The sequence below is a fragment of the Tenrec ecaudatus genome, chromosome 1 (assembly GCF_050624435.1).
Source record: "Tenrec ecaudatus isolate mTenEca1 chromosome 1, mTenEca1.hap1, whole genome shotgun sequence".
Lineage (NCBI taxonomy): Eukaryota > Metazoa > Chordata > Mammalia > Afrosoricida > Tenrecidae > Tenrec > Tenrec ecaudatus.
This window is the reverse complement of record NC_134530.1, coordinates 261572650-261592965: the sequence shown is the minus strand read 5'-3', so window position 1 is coordinate 261592965 and position 20316 is coordinate 261572650. Positions and strand designations below refer to the sequence as shown.

General features: G+C 38.7%; 1 protein-coding gene and 2 non-coding genes across 3 annotated transcripts in view; 1 reads left to right on the top strand and 2 right to left on the bottom strand.

The window, feature by feature from the left end:
• Positions 1 to 20316, top strand: part of COG2 (component of oligomeric golgi complex 2) — a 74807-nt gene that overhangs the window by 20073 nt on the left and 34418 nt on the right. The window contains exons 4-5 of the mRNA XM_075531952.1: positions 9566 to 9646; positions 11317 to 11420. Coding sequence (XP_075388067.1) covers positions 9566 to 9646; positions 11317 to 11420 — 185 coding nt within the window. The remainder of the gene's footprint in view (positions 1 to 9565; positions 9647 to 11316; positions 11421 to 20316) is intronic.
• Positions 101 to 230, bottom strand: LOC142437932 (small nucleolar RNA SNORD10). The gene has a single exon (XR_012782431.1). It is a non-coding gene; the product is annotated as a small nucleolar RNA SNORD10 (small nucleolar RNA).
• Positions 987 to 1131, bottom strand: LOC142437881 (small nucleolar RNA SNORA48). Its single transcript, XR_012782386.1, has one exon. It is a non-coding gene; the product is annotated as a small nucleolar RNA SNORA48 (small nucleolar RNA).

Sequence of the window (20316 nt, the reverse complement as noted above, 5' to 3'; positions counted from 1 at the left end):
AGTAATCTTTATACATGGTTTCCCCCCCGCTGGTTAGGTTTACTCTGAAGTATTTAATCTTTGGGGTAGCTGTTGTAAACAGTGTTGTTTTCCTTTTTTTGCTCTTAAAATGCAGAGATTGATCCTGAGTCTTGCTGAGCCAGACAGCCGTGGGAAATAGAACACTACACCAAAGCTCAGGCAATAGGGAAGCTGGGCTCAGATGACATGCATGGGCTTCGTCACAGAGCAGCTCTTTCAGAGAAGGGGAAACTAGTAACCTTGGGACTGTAACAGGCTAAAATGGACAGACTGGGAAGGTGACCTTAGTGGGGGAGACTAGAAAACTTAAGGATATGGTTTTCATACAAATATCTTCAATTGAGCGTGTCAGATACATTAACTAGGGAACTCACAGTGCCACAGGGAGCCTCCATCTGCAGGGTCTGCACTTCACACACATTAATGCTCATTTCTGAATTGGTAGGCACCCATGTAATCTAATGCCATCACCACTTTCTGTATGTGAACACCCCTCGCCGCCCCCACCCCCAAAGTATTTATGTATTAATCACAGCTGTGCCATGCTTGCTTTTCTCTTCCCAGGAGCCCATTTAAACAGAGACTAGGTGAGAAATGGAAGGTTAAATCCCCTGTAGATCACGCTGACAATTAAGGAGGGGTAGACCATGTGAATTCAGTTGGTTCGTGATTTAAAATACAGCTTCTCAAAGAAAAGCTACCAATATGGACTACCAATATGGGTGGTTTCTTATTCCAGAGAGAGGTGAATCCATGAATTAACTTCCTGAAAGCCAATTGCAGTCCATTTATCCCCAAGATCCCCAGTAAACAGCCGTATAAATATCCACAGCCCTTGTACCTCAGCCACAGAACTGGAAGCAGGTGAAAAGTTTACCCTGGAAGACATGCCTTGCCTTGTAGGTGTCAGAGCCCTAGGATGGAGTTCTCCCCAGAACTTTCTGATGATCTTTGCCATTAGAAGCTTATGTGCCCCAGGTATGGAACAGCTCTGGCCACTATCCAGGCATCAAGCCAGAATGAACAAAGGACTGCACATCTGTTCTGCCCCTGACTGATAAAATAGCACCACCCCCAAATAGGTGTCCTTTTTGCCCATTGTCAAAGATTAATAGTCATGTTTTTTCATTTATTTTTCAGAATTCTCTTCATTAGTATACAGGAATATGGTTGATTTAAGTCTTTGTGATTTTCTACATATAGGAAATTATAGTGTCTGCAAATGGCGCGATTTTTACTCGTTCTTTGCCAATTTGGATGCATTTGATTTTTGTTGTTGATTTTGTTGTCTAATAGCTCTGGCTAAGGCTTTCAGCACACTGTTGAACAAGAGTAGCTATAAAGGACAGCCTCTCTACTTTAAAGGACATTCTTGCCTGCTTCCCATTCACAGAAAGAATGCTTTCTGTTTCTCCAGATTGAGCGATATGCTGGTTTTATGCCTATGGCCTTTATTATGTTAAGGAATTTTTCTTCTGGTTCCTATTTAGTTGAGTGTTTTTTATCTAGAATTGGTCTTGGATTTTTCAGATGTCTTTTCGGCATCAGTTGATACTGCATATTGTTTTATTTATATGCAGTGATCATTTTTCTTATGTTGAACTATCCTTGCATGCCTGTTATGTATTCCATTTAATCATATTTGTTTTTTTCCTATATTTTGAAATTGACTAGGATTGTGTTTAAAATGTTTGCATCTATATTCATAATATCTATTATTTTCTATTATAATATCTTTGCATGCTTTTAGTCTCAGGATTGTGCCATCTTTTTAAATATTCTGTAATAGTTTGCGTATCATTGGTGTCCAATCTCTGAATGTTTGGTTCAATTCCTAGGTAAAGCCAGTTGGTCCAGTTTTGTGTTGGGGTGTATTTTGATGGCTTCATCTGTTTCTTCTTTTGTTTGGGGTCTGCTGAGTCTGTGGTCAAATGCCTTTTCTGCATCAACTGATATTGCATGTAGTACTTTGCAGGGGGTGTTAATTTAGAGAAGTAGTGTGTTTCTAAAAATTTCTCCAAGGTTTGCAAATTGGTTGGTGTGCAAGCCTTCATGGTGTTGTGTTACCAAATTTTCCGGAGTGCTGTCCTTTGTCGTGTTTGCTGTTACCTCTCTTAGTTGGTTGTTGTGCTGTCGTCCCTTTTCTTATCCATGTTATTTGCATCTTCCCTCCTTTTCCTTTGTTAAGTTTGCTAGTGGTTTGTCAATTTTGTTAATCCTTTTACAGAGCTAATTGTTTTCTTGTGGATTCTATTTGTTTCTCATCCATGTACTTCTGTTTTCATCGTTATTCGTGTAGTTGAAGGATTATTTTGCTGCTCTTCCTCTACTTGTTGAAGATGTTGGGTTCAGGTGTTTACTTTCATTCTTCTTTTTCGATGTTTGAGTTTATTGCTATAAAATGGCTTCTGAATACATAGCAGCATCTGAAAGATTTTAGCATATTGTATTTTCATTCTTGTGTATTTTAAGGAATTAAAAATGTTTATTCCTTAATTCTTTAGTTAGTATTTTTAAGCAAAATAGTGTTCACTTTCCATGTATTTAATTTTTCCCCTTGACCCACTTATTGTAGATTTTTAATTATATAGCCCTGTAGTCTTAGAAGGTGATTTGTAATATTTTGATGATTTTATGTTTATTAAGACTTACCGAGAGGAATTACTGAAGGCTGAGTATGATAGTGGGCCAAGAAAAAGTAAAAGTAAATAGAGGAAAGAACTAGGAGGCGCAAAGGGCATTTATAAAGGTCTAAATATAGGCATGTACATATGTAAATATATTTATATGTGCTGATGGGGAAATAGATCTATGTGCATATATTCATAGGTTTAGTATTAAGATAGTAGGTTTAGTATTAAGGTAGCAGATGGACATTGGGCCTCCACTCAAGTACTCCCTCAATGCAAGAATACTTTCTTCTATTAAAGGTGATGCTCACCTTCCCGACACAATCACTGAAGACAAAGCAGGTGCATAAGCAAATGTGAAGAAAGCTGATGGTGCTCAGCTATCAAAAGATAGAGTGTCTGGGGTCTTCAAGGTTTGTAGATAAACAAGCAGCCTTCTAGCTGAGAAGCAACAAAGTCCAACCTGTGTGATCATGAGATGTTGAGAGGATCAAGTATCATGCATCAAAGAACAAAAAATCTTATCATTATGAATGAGGGGGAGTGCAGAGTGGGGGCCCAAACCCCATCTGTAGGCAACTGCACATCCCCTTACAAAAAGCTCACGGGGAGGAGACTAGCCAGTCGGGGAGCAGTGTGGCAATGGTGAAACATACAACTTTCCTCTAGTTCTCTAATGCTTCCCCCCCCCCCCACTATCATGATTCCAATTCTACCTTAAAAATCCAGCTACACCAGAGGATGTACACTGGTGCAGATAGGAAAGGGAATCCAGGACAGATGAACCCTTCAGGACCAGTGGTGAAAGTGGCAATACTGGGAGGGTGGAAGGAAAATGGGGTAGAAAAGGGGAACCTGTTACAAGGATCTACATGTAACCCCCTCCCTGGGGGACCGACAACAAAAACGTGGGTGAAGGGAGACCTCAGACAGTAAGACATGACAAAATAATAATTTATAAATTATCAAGGGTTCATGAGGGAGTGGGGAACAGGGCACAAGGGGGTAAAATGAGCTGATGCCAGGGGCTTAAGTGGAGAGCAAATGTTTTGAGAATGATGAGGGCAATGAATGTACAAATGTGTTTTACACAGTGAAAGTATGTGTGGATTGTGATAAGAGTTGTATAAGCCCCTAATAAAATGATTTTTTAGAAAAGACTTAACATATATACTCGAATATAAGCTGACCTGAGTATAAGCCAAGGTACCTAATTATTACCTCAGAAACCAGAAAAACTGATTAACTCGAGTATAAGCCTAGGGTGGAAAATGCAGAAGCTATTGGTGAGTTTCAATAATCAAAACAAATGAAAATAAAATTACTAAAAATTGAGACATCAGTGGGGTATCATGGTAATGCCCCCCGCCGCCCCCGCGACATGTTAGCCAGGAGGAGGTGGGGGAGTCCATGCTGGCGGGGGATGCAGGATGTGAATTAACACAGAGACCAGAGGGCAGAGATGAAGCGCAATCACAGGCACATCCTTACTTACGTGAATTACTACGGGTGCTTCTGTGAATTGGGGCCGTCCATGTCATAGGACGGCTCTGATTGGTTAGATGTGAGTAAACAAACATTCAAAGCCTTGAAGTGTCAGTCTTGTCCCGTTACCTGGGGGGCAAGCGAGATGTTATACCTCGCTGGGGTACCACTGACCCGTGTATAAGCCTAACCCCAGTTTTTCAGCACATATTTTGTGCTGAAAAACTTGGCTTATATACAAGTGTATACAGTACTTTGCGGCCTAGCAAATGGTCTGTTCTGAAGAATGTTTATATGCCCTGGAAAAGAATGTATGCTGTACTGTGTGTATGTAAGAGGTGTACGTGATTGTGTTGTTTAGTTCTCCATCTTAAATTAGTTTCTTTCTAGTTTTATCCTTTTTCTAGAATGATGTATTGAAGTCTCCTACAATTATTATTGTAGTATTGTATATGTGTCAAATCTATGTAGGTTTAATCATTGTATTCTGAAAGCCTGTCGTTGACTTTAGATATTTATTATGATTGCTTTTTGTTCAATTGTTCCTTTAATTGTTATGTAATGTCCTTCTTTGTCTCTCATGATGAATTTTGCTTGGAAGTCTACTTTATCAATGAATATTGCCACTGTGGCTTTTTCAATTTCTATAAGCTTGATTCCACTACCACCAGCCCCATCCTTTGGTATTTAGTCGTATTTTTGTCTTTTTGTTTAATATATGTTCCAGTAAGCAGCATATTGATGAGCCTGGTTTCTTATCTATCTGCTACTCTTTCTCTTAATTGGTACATTTAATCCACTTAGAGTAAATGTCATTGGTAGGCATGAATTTTTTTAAATCATTTTATTGGTGGCTCATACAACTATTATCACAATCCATCCATCCATCCACATTGTTTCAAGCACATTTTTACATTTGTTGCCATCATTCTCAAAACATTTTCTTTCTACTTGAGCCCTTGGTATCAGCCCCTCATTTTTCCCTCTCTCTCCCCTACCCTTTCTTCCTCATGAACCCTTGATAATTTATAAATATTTTTACATGTCTTATACTGTCTGATGTCTCTCCTTTCACCTACTTTTCTGTTGTCAGTCCCTCAGGGAGGAGGTTATGTGTAGATCCTTGTGATCAGTTCCTCCTTTCTCCCCCACCTTCTCCTTACCCTCCTGGTATCTCTACTCATTATTGGTTCTGAGGTGTTTATCTGTCCTGGATTCCCTGTGTTTCCAGCTCTTATCTGTACCAGTATACATCCTTTAGTCTAGCTGGATTTTTAAGGTAGAATTGGGATCATGATGGGGTAGGGGGGAGCATTAAAGAACTAGAGGAAAGTTGTATGTTTCATTGGTACTATACTGCACCCTGACTGGCTCGTCTCCTCTCCGTGACCCTTCTGTAAGGGGATGTCCAGTTGCTTACAGATGGGCTTTGGGCCTCTGTCCGCACTGCCCCTCATTCACAATGATATGACTTTTTGTTCTTTGATGCCTGCCTGATACCTCATCCTCTCAACACCTCGTGACCACACAGGCTGGGTGTGCCTCTTCCTTGTGGGCTTTGTTGCTTCTCACCTACTGCTTGTTTATCTTCAAGCTTTTAAGAGGCCATATGCTATGTCTTTTGGTAGCCGGGCACCATCATCTTTCTTCACCACATTTGCTGCTTTGTCTTTGGTGATCATTTCGGAAAAGGTGAGCATAATAGAAAGATAGGCATGAATTTATTACTGTCATTTTGCTGTGTTTCTTTGTAAGGAGGTTTCTTTGTTCCTCATCATTTTTTCTGCTGAGTTCATTTTGTTTGTTTTTTTAGTGTTATTGTCTTCATTGCTGTTAATTTATTGTTTACTTGGTCTTTGTGGGTCTTTTGCCTTTTTATTTTAATGTTTTTCCATTTTATTTAGCATTATGTTTTCAACTGTTATTTTCTTCTCAAGGCTAAAACAGTATGGCCTGTCTTGAAAACTACTTGACTTCCTTTCCTTTTGAATGTTTTGAACCTACCTATTCTCTTTGTTTACTTTGTATCTAATTGTCTCATTACAGAATGATATCTCTGGCTCTGTGATTTCAGACTTTAAAGTTTGTTTTACAACACTGCTTTAAATGAGGGTAACTTCAGAGTGGTGGTGTCTTGTATGCTGGTCTCAAGTTGTTGTCTGTTCTTGTTGATTGTTGAAAGTACAAATACCCTTTAGTAATTTATATAATGTTGGTCTGATTTTTACAAATTCCTTATTTCTACCTCATATTTTAGGAATAATTTTTGCTAAATATAAGATTCTTGCTTGGCAATTATTTTTCCTTCCAAGTTTTATATGTGCCATTCCAGTACCTTCTTGCCTATATGGTGTCTGCTGAAAAATCAGCGTTTAGTCTCCTTGGGTCCCCTTTGTGGATAACTTTTTCTTTTCCTCTCATGCTGTTTTCATGATTTTTTTCATTGCTGTTCATGTTGGAAACTGTGATTATGATGTTGTAGTGATAATCTTTAGGATTCTATCATGTAAGGGATTCTTACAACCTCTTGAATGGTTGTTTTCTCCAATTTCATTGTGTTAGGGGAATTGTGTTCTGGTAGCTTTTGGACCATTCTCTTTTTTGGTTTGTTTATTTCTTCTTGTTCTGGATTGCCTACCAGACATATGCTATTTCTCTTGATAGTGTCCCATGTAATTCTTAGGTTTACTTTGGTCTGTTTATGGATTGTTGTTTTGGTAACTTTTGGTGTCAAAATTTGTCTTCAAGCTTACAGATTCACCCCTCCATTGTTTCAGTTCTACTGCTTTGCTCTTTGAAATATTTTTCTAATACCTTATTATTAGTCTTCTGGATTTGTATTAACAGTTTTCATATGATTTGTAATTTTTTATTTATTTCACCAGGTTGCTCTTATAGTGCTTTCCTGAGTTCTTTAGTTTTTTTTTCATTTTTCTTTCTCAATTTCTTCTCCATCAGTTGAAAAGTACCAGTGCTAGCCAGGCTGTCTAGAGAAACACATTCAGTGACACTCATATGCAAAGTAGTAATTATATTTGAGGAAAGCATCCTAACCCAGTCCAACTCAAGTCCATACGCCTAACACTAGTCCATAAATCCTTCTTCACATTCATGAGGCCACATACAATGATACAGAATGGAGGAAGATCACAGCTGGTGGGTGTGGAGTCAGGTGGATCCGAGTTCAGTAGAAACATGGCAGGGCACCAGCAGTTCTCAGGGTCAGGGCAGTCGCAGCAAGCAGGAATGCAAAGGGACAGAGAGGGGGAGGGTCCCAGTCCCCCCCCATCCCCCAAAAGGAGGCATCATCAGGCTGTGACCTGACTGACAGATTGGAGTCCACCCCTACATTTTTATACATCTTCAAGTTGGCATACAGTCACCTTAGTGTATCACAAAGAATAACTTTTGTGAATTCCTTTTCCAGTAGATCCAATGCCTTTTCTTCCCAAGAAGGGTCCTTTGGCTGTACATATTGGTCACTTTTGTACACTATTCTATCTTGCTTTCCCTGTTATTAAAATTGTTTCTTGTTTTCAGTATATTGTGTTGATTTTATATTTGTCTCTGTTGGTCAAGTGGTAAAGGAATGGGTGGTAGCCCCTTTCCACTAGTTGTAGCTGTTGGAGATGTGAGGGGAGCTGGGATAGTTGAATTGGTCAGGTAGAATGGGAAAGGAACAATCAAAAGAAAGAACAAAGTTGGAACCAAGATTTAAAGATCCAAAATTTGAACCAACAACAAAATGAATAAGCTACCTATACACACACAAACACCCAAGCTAAAACAAGTAGCTGTGTGTTAAGGTGAGGGATAGCAACTTTTCTGATCAACAGGGACTTGTGGTGAGCTAGGAATAATTCCCTCTCATATGCCTGTGTTTCTCCATTCGTGGCTTATCAAACCATCTAAAGAAGAAAAGACCACAAGAAAAATAAACAATAAATCCAGATGCTTTTTCTCAAGACCTTGATCCCACAGATAACGTCTGTAGCTGTCAGGGGATGTATGTCAGCACCCCTATAGCTGGCTTTTCTGGTGGTTTGTAAAAACAAAGAAGTGAGGGAGAAGGAAAAGTTGCAGGCAGTCCCCACTGCTGTTTTAGTCTCAGGTGATTGGACCCTCTGCCAGAGTGAATTACCAGTGCCCAGTGAGTGCTTCCAGCCTAAGCCATCCCACATACAAGAATATATTTGTTGGTGTCCCTTCTGGGCACCAGGAGCCTGTGAGGGACGTGGGATTATTCAGCACCCACACCCACTGCTTCATTAGGCTTTGTGCTGTATCACCTATCAGCTAGTCTTCCCCTCCTTCACACCTCACCTGTGGCCCCTGGGATGTGGAGAGAGAAGTAGCATCTGCTATTGGGTGCACTAGGTTGGTTGCCGTTCATTTCTCCATTTACATGCTTGGTGTTGGAAACCACAAGGGTTCCCACGTCCTTCCCAATCTGGCATTGGGAATTGCTTTGTGTTGTGGAAGGAACCAATTGGTTCATGCTTGGCTAGTGGAGAATTCATTGTTCTCCTTTCTGGTTTTCAGACATTGGAGACTGCCCTCCATTGCAGGCAGAGCAGTTTAGCTCATCATGGGCTAGTGGAGATTTTCCAGTCTCTTCTGTGTCTATGTGTGGACTCTGTCTCCTGCTTTACCTGTTGATGTGTTCGGCTCACTCCGCTACCCTTTTCTCAGAGATCCAGAACTATAGATTTCTCCTCCTCGTGTTCTTTCTGATGCCTTAATTGTAGAGGATATTCTCTGAGTCTGTATGGGCTACCCTAACCAGAAGCCCCATTATCTTTTTTTTCCCACCCTAACTCCTAATTGACTCATCACACTGGATTTCTCTATCTGTAACCTTTTCCTTTTCTAGCCCTCTTCTTTCATCCCTTGATCCCTTATTTTCCCCAGAGATTATCAGTGCTTAAAAATTCTCATTTTCCATTCTGTAAAATCTAGTCCAAGCATTTTAATAATGCCTTCATAAATTTAACCCCTCACTATGCATGTATCCAGCTACATTTCCACTTCTGCCTGCTAAGTCTGTGCCTCACTGACTCACTTCGGCTTTCCTGCCTTTTATCTTTGCATCATCTCCTGTCCGCCCTCCTCAGCAGTCACAGGTTTCCAGATCCTCACTCACGTGTCTTCATAAAACTTGCCTCTACTTTGACGCAGATTATCCTGTTGGTAACCTGACCACCAATGAACTTCATTGATACTATTTTTATTTTGGCAGTTAACTATATGTGACCTTTTTTATGGGTCACATTTTATCCCTAAATTTTATGTATTTCTTAAACAGTAATTATTTCTGATAGTTTGTATTGTTGATAATACCTACATGACTGTCCATATTAATTTTTGTGAAATTAAGTTAAATATAGAAATTTTATAACAATGTCCACATTTTCTTTATGCTTTTAAAGAATCTTAGATCATCTGTGAGTGAAGGAATTCGGGCAGTAGATGAACGGTTGTCTAAACAAGAGGACATTAGGGAAAAAAAGGTATACTCAAGTATGTTAAAACTTCAGCTGTATAATATATATGTGATATGTATTTTCTCATATATATGGTTTTATTCTTTTTAACAACTATACAGAATACAAAAATGGTGTCTCTCTTTTATATTTAGGAAACAAGAGTTCAGAAAGGCTAGTGATAATTAGAGCCAATGTCAGAGCCCAAGTTTTTTCACTCCTGGACTAACTAAAGTACTGATAATATGACGTTTATTTTAGAGTAATTTGTTTTTAAGAAAACAAAATTACATATTCTCTTTGTGCTTTAATTTGCTCATGATAACATTACATGTTTAAATAAAGCTTTAGAATTCATGTTACAAGCCAACTAAAAGACTTCTCATGTCTTCATACTTTTCAGTGCTATAAAACATTTTTTCACAAAAGATCTTTCTGCATGTACATAGCTCAGTGGCCTCAGCTAGTGGTCTTGAACTGCTGACTTTGTGGTTAGCAGCCTAATATGGTATAGCCCACTACACTGCCAGGGTTTTTTTGCATGTATATAATTCTCTATTATAATATTATTTATCTATTAAAGAGAACACAGTAATAACTGATAACAGCAAAACACTTTAAAGGTTAAAAACCATATTATTTTTTAGCAACCTTCTAAAGAAGTTATTTATATTTTAGACAACAGGGAATTAATAGGCATGCTAAAGTCAACAATTTCAATATTCCATTTCGGTTTATAGTTTTTAAAAATGCAACAGCTTCTTATTCTGCCACATTTATTCTTCTCCCTTATACATACCTGTGCATACACTGCCTTTACTTTCAGTGATCCTGTCTCTGTACTTTGATTTTATTTTCTGATTATTTTCTAGTTTTATTATTCTCATGTTATCTTGGATGAGGTGGAATTAGAATTCAAGACTTCTCACTGTAGCATGGTACTATTTCCCCTTTTGAAATTTATTAGCATTACTCTTTTATATCTTTAAGAGAGAGAAGTCTGCTTTAGAAATTTACTTGCTTAATTGGATCCCTTCTCAGCATTTATACAAATAATCCAAGAATGCAGTATGTTTCTAAGGAAAAAATCGTAAGCCTTATGAGAGGAGGGAATTTATTAATCACCTGTGTCTTCTGTGTTTAGAAGAATACCTGGCAAATAACACATGCTTAGTAACTATTTGTTTAATGAATGACTTTTTGTTTTTCTGCTCTTTTAAAGATGAACATTTTTGCATTCCTTGGCAGCCAATGAAGAGCTATTTTTCAAAGCATAAACTATGTGTCTTATGAAATAAGTGTCTTCAATGACTGTTCACTCACACGACTATTTGCGCTGATCATTAGGTGTGTCACACACACTAAGACATGGTTAAGAACAACCTTGTAAACATCAAGAAAGGAACTTAGGAAAAAGTAGTGTAAGTGAAGACATTCGTTATGAGAAAAGAAAGAAGATATAAGAATGCAGAATATGAGAAATAATAAATGTTTTTAAAAATTATAAACATGTAACAATATTGATGATGTTTCTTATAGAAAGCCAATATTAATATCTGTATTCTTTGGAATTCAGTGTTATGTAGAAATATTCAGAATATAGAAATTCTAAGCTGACTTTTGGCTTTGTCTTTCCAAGGGAAAATTAAGTAGTAAGGATTAAATATACTGCTTTTTCCTAAATTTTATTTTTATAGATGTGTGTACTAAGGCTTATACAAGTAATTCGATCAGTTGAGAAAATTGAAAAAATATTAAGTGCTCAAAGTTCAAAAGAAACATCTGCACTGGAAGTAAACAGGTAAGTATTTTTTACTAAATATCACATCAAACCTAATTTTTATTTTACTTAGAACTGATTGCTTACAAAGAAGAAAACCTAAGTTTATGTAACTGGAGAAAAGTTGCGTATAAATAGCTACGTTTCACTGAGTGTGTGTGACAGTAAATACACATTATTGTCAAACCTCTAGAGGTTGCAGTTTTAGCATACCACATTTGTGGGGATTAAAGGTAGAATGCTTAGTGTGGGAGAGTTTTCTCTTTGGAATTGCCTCAGCCATGAGCTGAGGAAAGCCTGTTGCCTTTCAGGATGTGGAATAGCATTCAAATGTTTAAGGTATTTTTTTAGACGTGCTCAGAGTATTACAGTTGATGTATTTTGAGGTTCAAAAAGCATTGGCCGTACATCATTAGGACACAGTAAGGACACATTTAGTTAAAATAGATAAAGAAAAACTTATAAGAAAAAAACATTTCTTTTGTTGTAATTTCTTATTAACCTTCTTACTTTAAAATTTATAATCCTCCTGTTAAATTTGTGACAAAAGGCACAGAGTAGATCATATCACAATTAATGGGAAGCCCCACGACACTGTGCAAAAGCAGACTCTGGATTTAGCTTGAGATGAGTTGTGCCTACCAGCTGGGTAACCTTTGATTTCAGAGAATGTAACCTATAATAGAATGAACGAACAAGACACTGACACCACACAAGTTACCTTTTATAAAACTCAGCTACAGAATCATCCTTCCCAGGAAGTCTTCTCTGACCATAGACGCTCTGTACCTTCTTGGTCTGAATCACCTTTGAGGAGCTTTCTTTAATTCAAGTTAGAAATCTTAATCTGTACAGAAAGTAAAACCAGAGCACCATAAGTGAATCATAAATATATCGTGCATATTACCTTAAAGATATCTGGGTACTTTGTAAATAGTACATCCACAGTAGGTTATTCAGGGAAAAGCTAGGTATATTCAAGATAGACAGTTAACATTTTGCGTTGATTATACTGGGCAATTTCCTTCCTAAACTGGTTTCTTTCTCACTGCCTTTCAATCAATGCTGATTCACAGCCATAGGACAGAGTAGAACTGTCCCAGACTGTAACTGAGAGGTCAACACTGAGACACTGAACAGAGAGAGATAGGATTGAGACAAAGAACGTGAGGTTCAGAGCGGCTTCATTAGAGTAGGGAACGAGCTCCCGGGAGGGAAGGGAGCGCAGAGAGAGGGACAGGAGCATCTAGAGCTCCCAGGGATTTCCCAGACCCAATGAGTTAGGTCAGAGAAATTGCCCCAGTCTGTGGTGCGGTGGGATTTGGGTCAGGGAAATATGCAAATGAGGTGAAGAGAGCTGCTGGAGAAGGGAGGCTTCCTGGTGTGCAGCTGCAGAGTGAGTCCTTCACAGAGCAGCTTCTTGGAATGTGGGGGAAGGAGCTGTGTGGACCCCTCCCCTCCCGGAGAGATAAGCTCCATGGAATGCTGGAGGCAGGGACTGCACAGTCCAGTAGATCATCCATCTTTCCGAGAGGCTGCATGGTCCGGACCCCGCCCAAACAGTAACTCTTTACAGGAATTCAACACCTGTCTTTCTGTCCCAGCTGCTGACATTTCAGATCACAGCCTAATGCATAAAAACTACATCACCAGGGCTCCCTCTAAATTAGATTAGGTGCTTCCAATACAGAACTGAGTAGATCAGTGATGGTCTTTCATTTCATCTATTCTTATGTCGTGGACTTTTTCTTCAGTTGTCATCATCAGATACGTGGTGCTCAAGAAAGCACAGCAACTACTTCAACTGGCAGTTTTATGCTTTTTCTCCTTTCTATTCAACGTCCTTTTGAGTGGAATCAATGCTTTATAATTTATTTTAAGGGGGGGCAGGATATTGCATTTATTACACTTTGAAGCAGATAAACTGTGTAGCAAGAACTAAGATCTAGAGCATATAGATTGACTGTTCTGACAACTATTTGACAAATGTAAATTTAAAGTAAATGATTATTTTTTTGACTTTTGAAGATACCTCATTTATTACTGCTTCATAGATCCTTAAAAAATATATAGGGTGCTGGAAGGCATTCATTATGAACAATTACTGTGCCCTACGTCAGCTTTTAATTGTCAGTTTAAGACTTTGGGGCAGGGCATGAACTTCATTTCAGATTAAGATTGAAGACATTTCTAATCATTTCAGATTAAGATTGAAGACATGCTGAGCATCTGTGTTGCCAACTTTGTGACGGACTATAAACATTATGCTTAATAGAGCTTTGCTTATTGGAATAGATTGGAATGGATGCTTCTTTCAGGACTAAGTGCAAGAATACAAGCTTCTGTACATCCTGTTCCTTCCCCTGCCCCGAAATGCCCTTTTCTACACTTTTTTTGTCTATTTTTAACTCCTGCTCATCCCTCAGCTCTCCAAGCAGAAATAGAATTGGCATTTATTGAGCATTTACAGTGAACCATTATGCTAAGCACTTTTCAGGCTTGGTGCTAATTCTTCATAACCTCCATATAAAGTAAAAGCTATTTTTATCTCCATTTTACTTAGGGAAATTGGCATTTGAAAGGCTAAGTAATTTGCTGAAGGTCACATTTCATAAGGATAAGTCAAAACTAAGTAAGCGTCACAAATTGTCACTTAATGGATATATCTCTCCAGACCGCTAGCTTTTGGTTAGAGGCATTAACCCTGGGTAGTGAAAATAAATGCTTAATGTTCTCAGCTTCTAACCAGAAGCTCAGAGGGTATAGCCCACCCAGAGCTGCTTCGGAAGACAGGCCTGGTGATCTGCTTTGTGAAGACCGTCATTGAAACCCCACGGAGCACAGTTCCATTCTCGCACAAACGGATTTACCACATACAGGAGTTGATAGGCAGAGGGTTTGGTGGCTTTCATTTCTCTTATGCGTATATTCTCAACTATGTCCTCTCTAGTGAAGAATCTGTTCAAACGTCTTGCCTGTTGATTTATGGGGCTGTTGTTATCATTATAAAGGCTCTTTATATATTCTGATGATCAGCCTGTATCACATTTCTAACCACAAATATTTTCTCTGAACTTGCTTATCCTTCATTTTTTTAACAGTAATTTTCAAAGTGTAGAAGTTCTGAATTTTGATGAAGTCCATTTATCATTTTTTTGATGTCATTCCTAAGAAATTTTTGTCTGGCTCTAAGTATCAAAGATGTTCTCTTATGTCTTCTCAAAGTCTCTGTTTTAAGGTTGACATTTAGGTCTTTGACTCATTTTTGTGCTAACTTTTGCATAAGATAGAGTGTTTGCTTTGAAAAATGTTTTTTAAGTATGTGAATATCCAGTTATTCTAGCATTGTTTGCTGAGAGATTGCCCTTTCGCCACAGAATTGTTTGTGTACCTTTGTCAACTCAGTTATCAACATATTTGTCACATACTTTCTGAATACTATGTAGTCTATTAGTACCATGTTGTTTTAATTATAGGTAGTCCTTTGGCTATGAATAAATAATGACTTTAAGAATTTGTAGGTCAGCAGAACAGATACAACTGTTTCTTTCATTATTATTTTATTGTTGTTGAGGTGTTCATTTATTGTTTGACTATTGAAGAGCATGGACTGTAATCTTTTTAGAAGCAAGTCGCCAGACCAGAGTCTTTCATGGTGCCACTGGGTAGATTTGAACTGCCAACCTTTGGGTACCAGCTGAATGAAGACCACCTGTACCATCCAGAAAACTTGTGCATATAGTTCTTATTCAGTCTAACTTTTGGTACAAGAGCCCTGGTCGCAATGGGGGTCAAAAATTGATCTGTTAACTGCAATGTCTGCAGTTTGAGACCCACAAGCAACTCTGAGGAAAAAAGAGAAGTAGTCTGCTCCCATAAAGATTTACAGGAGGAAGGTAAAAGGACATAGAGGAAAGATCTAGGAAGAAAAACTATGGCTAGAAGTATAAGCAAAGGTGTGTACATGTGTAAATAATTAATTCATAAAAATTGAGGTAGTGGATGGACGTCGGGCCTCTACTCATACCCTTGCTCAATGCAAGAACACTTTGTTCTAACAACCTGGCATTCTGTGATGCTCACCCTCCCAGCAAGATCACTGAAAACAAAATGGGTGCATAAGCAAATGTGGTGAAGAAAGCGGATGATGCCTGGATATCCAAAGATAGAGTGTCTGGGGTCTTAAAGGCTTCAAGTTAAACATGCGGACATATAGCAGAGAAGCAACAAGCCCACATGGAAGAAGCACACCAGCCTGTGCAATCATTGGGTGTCGAAGGGATCAGGTAATGGGCATCAGAAGACCCCAAACAAACAATTTTTTTTAAAAAAGCATATTGTTGAGAATGAGGGGGTCGGAGTAGAGACTCAAAACCCATCTGTAGACAATGGGACATCCCTCACAGTAGGGTCACAAGGAAGGGATAAGTCAACCAGAGTGCAGTATAGCACCGATGAAGCACACAGTATTCCTCTGGTTCCTTGAAGCTTCCTCACCCCAGACTATCATGACCTCAGTCTTGCCTTTCACTACGGACTAAACCGGAACATGTGCACAGGTACACATAAGAGATAAGAGCTCATGACATACAGAATCCAGAAACAGGAATGAGAGTAGTGAAACCAGGAGGGTAGGGGGAAGGCCGGGAGAGGTGAGGAGGAAGGGGAAACCCATCACAATGATTGACACATAACCACATACCCTCCCCCACCAGGGAGATGAACAAGAAAAACCATGGGGGAATGGAGACAGAAGCAACATATGTACAAAAATGCTTGATACAATTGATGTATGAATTGTTATAAGAGCCCCCAATAAAATGATCTTTTAATAAAAATAAATATATATTTAAAAAAAGATTTACAGTCTGGGAAATCCTAAGGAGCTGTTCGGTTTTTGTAGGGTCACTGTTACAGTCAACTTGATTGCAGTTGATTGGGTTTGGTAGTGCAAGAAAAATGGATTCATTTTCAGTAATTTAAAAGTTGCACATATAGCCAGTGCTGGTGATTGTGATGAAGAATTTAGTGGGCATGGGGGTTGGTTCAGTTATTTCAGTTATAAAGTGAGGACAGATTTATATAACAGTTAAGCAGAGCTCAAAAGATGGCGGTGCCCTTCTCAAAAATAGCAGCTGGCATTGCGACTTTGCAGTTCTGCTAGTAATCCAGTCTCTGCAAAGGGCTCACTGCCTCTTCTAAGTCTCCCCCTCCAGGGCTTATTTTTCCGGTTCCAGTTACCATGACAGATCACCTAAATTATAAGCATCCCATTCTTTTCCTGTTTTGCTTCATTGGCCGTGAGAGAAGTGGTTTGAAGCCCTGCATTAAAGGGTAGATATGAGTCAGACATTCATAACCCAGAGACTACTTGTGCTATGGCTCCTTAATCAGTGTTGCAGTATGGTCGTGTGAAGAGAATCCAAGATGGTGGATCACAGCTAACACTATTCTGATAGTCAACCATTGACTGAGAAACTTAAGTGAATGGATTCGAAAGATAGCCCTGGGACCCAGAACGTCAAAGAAAGCTAAAGAAGTAGATCATTCTGTATAGCCTTTCCTCTCCCCACCCGCACCCACCCCTACACTCTTTGTGCTTTCTTTACATCCTTTCTCTCCCTCTCCCCTTACCCACTGTCCATTGGTTTTATTTTTGGAGCTGGCACACCTCATTTCTGGTGCCACACAGATAGCAACACTTACCCTAACTCTTCCTAACCAACAGTGCATTTTCACATGTTTGGGGGCTAGTACTTTTCACCCATATTGTGCTTTTTATTTTAAAATTTTGTTTTTGCTTTTTCTTCTTAGTTGTTCCTCCCCCTCTCCATTTCTTTTTTATCTTTATTTTTTTATTCATTTCCCCTGTACCTGCTTTTTGTTTTGATTCCACAGAGCCCATCCCCACTCCTTATCACAGGCTGTCATCTTTGCTCCCCAGAGTAAGCTGCATGTTCCCGCTGCATCTGTGTTTGATAGTTAACACTTGTACCATTTTTGTTTGTTGGTTTTCCTTCCCAACTCTCACCACCTTTTTGCTACCTCTTTTCACCTCTTCTTTCTCATCTTCCTTTATTCCCCCTATCTTTCCCTATCAGCTAAGAGCCAATGACTCTACCCAGCCATATACACAAAACCTGCTGCCCACCCAATGGACAAGTACTGTCATTCCAGTTCTATTGGATTGATGACAGATGGCAGCCAGCCCCTACCCAGCCTTCACTCAACTGCTCAACATAATCAATGATCAAAACGTATGCCTTTACTCCCTCCTTTACTAAACCCACTTATCCAAGATGACCCCCCAGTAATGATGCCAAATGAGCAACCAGAGTAACACATCCACTTTTTTTGCCCAAATACATTTAGACAAAAAAATCAGGGTGAAGCAAACCAATATGCAATCAACAAATTAATACCAAAACAAGACAACTTCAGTTTACACATACACACCCAAGAAACAGGGCAAAATAGCTTAAACAAGTGAGCAAAATACAGAGCTACAAAACCTTCCAGAATAAGAAATGGCATTTGATATTTATTTGCCTTCAGTTGATTAAAAGTTTGAGGAAATCACAGACAAAAGTCTAGAAGAATTAAAAAGGAAAATACAAGAACAAATCAACAGAATGGAAATGTAAAATTAGAAACTCTACAAAGTCTGCAACTAAAAGTCTAGAAGATTAGTACTAAATTTTCAGAAATGAATAATACTTTAGAAGGACAAAGACATAGCATTGAATTACTAGAAGACAGAATTCATGAGATTATAGACCAGCAGTTCTCAACCTATGGGTCATGACCCCTTTGGGGTCAAATGACCATTTCACAGGGGTCACCTAAGACCATTGGAAAACACATATTTCTGATGGTCTTAGGAACCAAGGCACCGCTTCTATATCCATCTCCAGGCGGGTCCTCCACATGCAGATACACCCACATAAGAGTACCCCAGTACCCAGTGTGAAGACTCTTACCCATGCTACACCGTGCTTCAAAACAAAACTTCACTTATTTGTAATTAGAAATAAGTATTCACAATATATAATTACATATTGTTTTTGTGATCAATCACTATGCTTTAATTATGTTCAATTTACAACAATGAAAATGCATCCTGCATATCTGATATTTACATTATGGTTTATAACTAGCAAAATTACAGTTATGAGGGTATAACGAAAATAATTTTATTGTTGGGGGGTCACCACAACATGAGGAACTGTATGTATTAAAGGGTTGAGGCATTAGGAAGGTTGAGAACCACTGTTAATAAACAAAACTCTTGATGCTATTGTATCAGAAAGGTGAAGCTGGAAACAGAAAGATCAGCCAGTGGGTAGAGAGACATGTCGATCCATGGTCAGTGGAAACATGGCAGGGTGCAGCAGCTCTCCAGGTTGGCAACCTACATAGGGCATCTCAGCAAGCAGGAAGTTGAAAGGCAAGGGGAAGGAGTAGTTCCTGGTGTGTCTATTAAAATGCCACGTGCTCATGGCAGCATCATCAGTCTATGACCTGAATGATAGGTTGGGTTCTACCCCTGCAATTTCACAAAAAATCAAGTTCACATAAAGTCTAACTACTACTGCTATTTTGTTGACAGCTATGGTGGATAAGTGTGTAATTGTTTGGGCTGCTAAGAGATTAAAGGCTAAATAATACAAATCTGTTGAACACCCTGGTTAGCTATAATGGGTTAAAGCTTGAGCTGCTACCCACAGGATCATTAGTTTGAATTCACCAGTTCTTTGAGGGAGAAAGATGAGGCTCTGTGATCCAGTAAGATTTAGTCTTGGAAACCTTCAAGAGCAATTCTATCTTATTCTATAGCATCATTAAAAATTGAAGTCTATACCAAACTCGGGGATCTACATGTAACCTATCTGTGGGGTGGGCAACAGGAAAGTGGGTGAGGGGAGATGCCGGGCAGTGTAAGATAAGATAAAACAATAGTTTATAAAATATTAAGGGTTCATGGGGGAGGGAGGAGAGAGGGGGAGGGGAAAAAAAGAAAAACTAGCTGATTCCAGGAACCCAAGTGGAAGGCAAATTTTGAGAATGACGAGGGCAACGGATGTATAAGGGTGCTTTACTCAATTGATGTATGTATGGAGTGTGATAAAAGTTGAATGAGCTCAAATAAAATGATTTATTATTGAAAAAAAAAGAATTGGAGTCTCTTAGAGAAACAATGAGAGAAAAGAACACACAAGAAAAGGAAGGAAAGCCCAAGAATTCCGTGGAACACAGGAAGGACCCAGAAAAGAGTAAAAACGTGTTGAAGATTTGTTGCGTGAAAACGCTCCTAGTTGCGTGAAAGACAGCAGGCATGTCTTCAAGGACCTCCACTGACCCCAAAGCAGACATGCTCCAAACGAAAACCAACAAGAGACAAACTCTCCTGAACTACGAATAGAGAAAGACTCCTAAAAGCAAGAGGAGAAAAATGAAACATTACCTGAAAAGCGAACCAGTAAGACTAAGCTCTGATTTCTCAGCTGAAACCAGATAGGCAGGAAGACAATGGGGCAATTAAAATGAATATAAAACCTTGAAAGAAAAACCTTTTACCATTTAAGAATTATGCAGTAATATTGTCTCAAATACAATGGTTACGTTAGTACATTTTCAGATAAACAAATTGAAGCCTGAATATAGGGAACTACAATTATTAATTTGTAAATGATTATAAGTACAAAGCAAAAAGAGGAAATAAATGATATAGTTACACAACTTCCAAATGGAAAGGAAGTCAACACAGTACCAAAAAAGAGTAAACTATTTTAAACTTAAGATAATAATAAATTACAGGATAACCGCAAAGAAAATTAATAGAGCTCACCAAATTAACAAGAAAAACATAAAAGTCTCAGTTTGCCTTAGAACCAAAGCTACAAAAGAATTGGTTAAA